At 34.9% G+C, this 4,306-nt stretch overlaps 1 protein-coding gene across 1 annotated transcript in view; it reads left to right on the forward strand.

The window, feature by feature from the left end:
- COL4A5 (collagen, type IV, alpha 5) overlaps nucleotides 1-4,306 on the forward strand; it is a 266,384-nt gene that overhangs the window by 94,511 nt on the left and 167,567 nt on the right. The window contains exon 2 of the mRNA XM_012644645.1: nucleotides 2,489-2,548. Within this exon, the coding sequence (XP_012500099.1) occupies nucleotides 2,489-2,548 (60 nt within the window). The remainder of the gene's footprint in view (nucleotides 1-2,488; nucleotides 2,549-4,306) is intronic.

A 4,306-nucleotide genomic window follows, 5' to 3' on the forward strand; every position in this document is an offset into this window, starting at 1 on the left:
ACCTGTTTTTTGTTTTGTTTTTTTGTTTTTTTGTTTTTTTTTTATTTCAGCATATTATGGGGGTACAGATGTTTAGGTTACGTATGTTGCCCTTGCCCCCATCTCCCGTCCAAGTCCGAGTTTCAAATATGTCCATCCTTCGGGTGGTGCGCATTGCACTCTGTGTATGAAAATACCCGTTGTTTTAACCCATGAGAACCAGTCATTCTCATAACCTAAGTGGAATAAATAGAATATAACTTAAATTTTAAAATTGAATTTAAACAAAGTTATCTATAATTCCTGAATGTTTTAAGCAGTGATCTCTCTAAAGTATAACTACGTTAAATTAAGAAGTATAAAAAAGAATTACTAATTTTTGTGATTAGTAATCTCACTAATTTGTGAAAAATATTATGTAAATATTAGTTGTGTAAAATTACTTGTAAAATTATACACGAGAATATTTAAGGTTTTGTTTGTTTATAAATTGTATTATAGGTTGGGCGCTCTCATTGGATACAGAGAAGTCAAAAATAAAATTGTAAAGAAAGGTCACATAGTATCTGGTACATATTATTGAAAGCCTAGTAGGCAATTAGGCTTTGCATTATTCTCAGGAGTTTGATTTGTATTTAAAAGAGGAAGGTCTCTCAATAAAGGCTGAAGATGGAAAATTACATTATCTTCTACTTACAACGACAAAAACTCATGCACATATATTCACATATTAAGTGCAGACATACATTTCAAAGTCAAATACTGATAGTTATTCTTACATTAATAGCCATTTTGTATTATCACTTCCCTTTACCCCTCCATTAATGCGTGAATATTGACAATATACGCAATCTAATTCAATGACAATCACCATTGATGGTTCTTATCTTGTGAACTTGTAAATCAGTATCTTCTTGTGAATTAGTATGTTTTAAATTTTGTAAATTCCATATTTATGTTTGTACAAAAAATATTATGCATTGTAAATTAACCTCTGTTCCTGGCACATCGTAATATAATTTTTCATGTATGGGTTCATCCTTCCCATTAGAGAGTAATGATGTATTGTCTTTGTCTATCTGCACCTAACATAGCATAGTGGCTGGCACATAACAGGTGATCAGTAAGTATTGTTGAGTTAGTTATATATTAATATATTGGAGGGAGCTATGTCTTATTCATCTTTATATGTCTAGTGCTTTACTAGTTTTCTGGCCCCTAATAATACTCAATTCACGTTTGATGAATAAGTCCGAATAAACCTATTTAATCTGTAATATAGTTAGCATATAATACTAAAATCAGACTGTAAAACCTAATCACCTATGGGTAATAAATAATGGCTGCATAACACACTTTCAGTTTGAAGTGTCAGAAGCACATCTTTTATTGGAACAGCCTCTTGCAGGGTGACTGAGAGATTCATCCGACATCAAGCCATTGTTTTTGCTCTTATAACCAGGAAGAGAGGTTTCAGCATGAGGGTGGCCCCTAGTTGCAGCTGAGTTGGTTAGGAGTGCTGACTAAATGGATGAGATCAGTACTTTGGGGAAGGTGCTCTGGTAGTTTACTAGAGTAAAGGAAATCATGAAATGTTGAGCAGGAGGCTAAGGTATTTTTTAAGTCATAGGCTCTCAAGGTTGAGCATTGATGAGCATTATTTGATATTTATATCACATGAAGGTTTTAGTAAGTCAGTCTGATATATATTTGGTGAAAAGCACACCACCTTCTTGTTCATAAATACTGAGCTATCTATAGCAGTTTTCTAAGAGTAAAGGATAATTCTGGATGGCAGAAGTCATCTACTATCTCCTTGTCTTCCATAGGTTTTCATTTTAGAGGACAATATTTTTCTGGCTTCCAGCCCTCAGTTCCTAAAGGGAGTGAATGAATTTGTTAGTAGTGGCTATTTAGAACATCTAGGCTGTGGGAGCAGCATTTGTGGTAAAGCTTGGAGCTGTTAGAGACTGAGCTACTATTAGTGATGAGGGAATGGGAACAAAGAAAAGAAAGGTGGCAAAAGACAGTGTTATGTAATTTATGCTCCATGATTGCTCATGAATACAGAGAAGGTAGTGATTTGAAGTGGTAGGCATCCTTGGCGGGTTGCCAAGGTCATTGCTAATATAGATTGAGAGGTAATTTCTTACAGGTGATATTAGAAAAAAAAGAGTTCCTAAAGAGCCTGGACAAGTGGCAAATCATATTACAGGGAAGTTGTAAGAATTTCTTTTCCATTTTAACATCTTCTTACAAAGATATTTTTTCACTTTAAAATTATAAAAATTACACTTGCCCATTTTGCAAAGTTCAAACAAAAATGTATACAATAAAAGGTGATAGCTTCCCCAGAAGTAACCATTGTTAGCAATTTGGTATATATCCTTTGAAATATTTTTCTGGTATTTACTTTACAAGTCTGGATTGTTGAATGCTGTTGAGCTGTAAGCCAGAGTCTGATTTTCAGTTTCATATTTAATGATTTTCCGTTTTCTCTTCCTTGTAGGCTTGCTATGGGTGTTCTCCAGGATCAAAGTGTGAATGCAGTGGTATAAAAGGGGAAAAGGTAAGATCTGAGATTGACTTTCGAAAATTTAGTAGAACCAGTGAAATGGTGTTTTTAGTATATATATATTTAACAAAACAAGGCTTCTATTGCAACAGTTAAGTAAATAAAGTGAATTCTACTAGACTGCTAATTTAGAGCACCTATTAGACTATATCTTAGGGATCAGCAAACATTTTCTTAAAAGGCCATATAGTAAACATTTTAGGCTTTGTGGGACACATAAGGTCTCTGCTATATATTCTTCTCTCCTCTTTTTTAACAGCCCTTTTTAAAGTGATTAGAAAATATTCTTAGCTCTTGGACCATAGAAAATAAATAAGCCTCTGACTACACATGTTCTGAGAGCCATACTCTGCCAAACTCTGATCAATGTTGTCGAAGTCACCATTTTAATAAGCAAAATGAGGGGAAAAATGCTTAGGGAGGAAGCAAAACATTTATCAGGCTACTAATCTGTGCTAGATACCAGGCTGGACAATTTTATGTATCTTTATCTAGCCTATGCAGGTTAATAATAGGTGAATGTCTACTTATCTTACTTTTCTCACAGCTCCTATTATATAGCTATTGTGATGATAAGGTAAGTATTGGTGAGGATTAAATAGCATAAACCTAACCACTATGAGTCAATGACTGACATAGAATTAGAAAATTAAAAAGGGATAGTGAATTATAGCCTAAAGAGAGTTGCACTAGGAGACAGAGGATCATATTCTAGTCTCTACTTTTTGGGGTTCAATAAATATTTTTGAATGAGTGAATGTTACTAATGATATATGAAGAAATTTGGAGCAGTTTCTCTAGGGTATATTCCACTTAGAGATATAGAAGTTGTATTAGCATATTAGAGACGCTTAAAAGTCTTGGAGCAAAGAAACCTATTTGTTTGTTTTGTAATGCTCTATTTACAAGCACCATTTGATCATGTAATCCACTTTCCCTCTAACAGAACACCTATTAATATTAATTGAATAGTGTTCTACAGAACACTTATTTGAGTTACAATAGTTTGAGGGGAGTAGTTTTGCAGTAAGGGTGCTTTCTGTAGTGGTAAAAAGACCAAGCAAGATTAATTTCAGATTAACTCTTCTTGAGATAAGAATTAAACACTTCTTAGACAAAATTTAATCGCTATTTGATAGCACAGGAAAGTTACTAAAGGAATAAAGTAGAGAGGTTTCTACCCTTGAAAAAAAGGAAGTACACTGGGTGAATTTGCATTTGTAAGGCTTTCTCTTGGGTACACCTCTCAATCTGCATGGCAGAGGATAGCTAGAACTCAGACAAAAAGCCAGTCTTGCTGGCTTGAGAAGTCACTGGACAGATTTGAGGATGCAAGAATGGCTGGAAAGTGAGGGGGGATATGCTGGAATGGAGGGAAGAGCCCAAAAATTTGCTTGACGACTACACAAATTTTTGGTTGAATTCTAACCCTTATATGTATAGAGGTGAATTCGTACAACCCAGCAAAAAGGAACATCTGGAAAGTTGCAATAACTACGCATAGATTTAACTGCTGTCCATTGAAGGAAAACAGTTTTAAGTTTGCGTTCAGCTGAGTTAACTACTGTTTTTCTCAAAACAAAAGTTCAATCAATACTCTTCAGAGGGCCAGGTGTGGTGGTTCACGCCTGTAATCCTAGCTCTCTGGGAGGCCGAGGCGGGTGGATTTTTTGAGCTCAGGAGTTCAAAACCAGCCTGAGCAAGAGCGAGACCCCGTCTCTACTAAAAATAGAAAGAAATTAATCAGACAAC

Source organism: Propithecus coquereli, unplaced genomic scaffold, assembly GCF_000956105.1.
Source record: "Propithecus coquereli isolate 6110/MARCELLA unplaced genomic scaffold, Pcoq_1.0 Scaffold104, whole genome shotgun sequence".
NCBI classification, from domain to species: domain Eukaryota; kingdom Metazoa; phylum Chordata; class Mammalia; order Primates; family Indriidae; genus Propithecus; species Propithecus coquereli.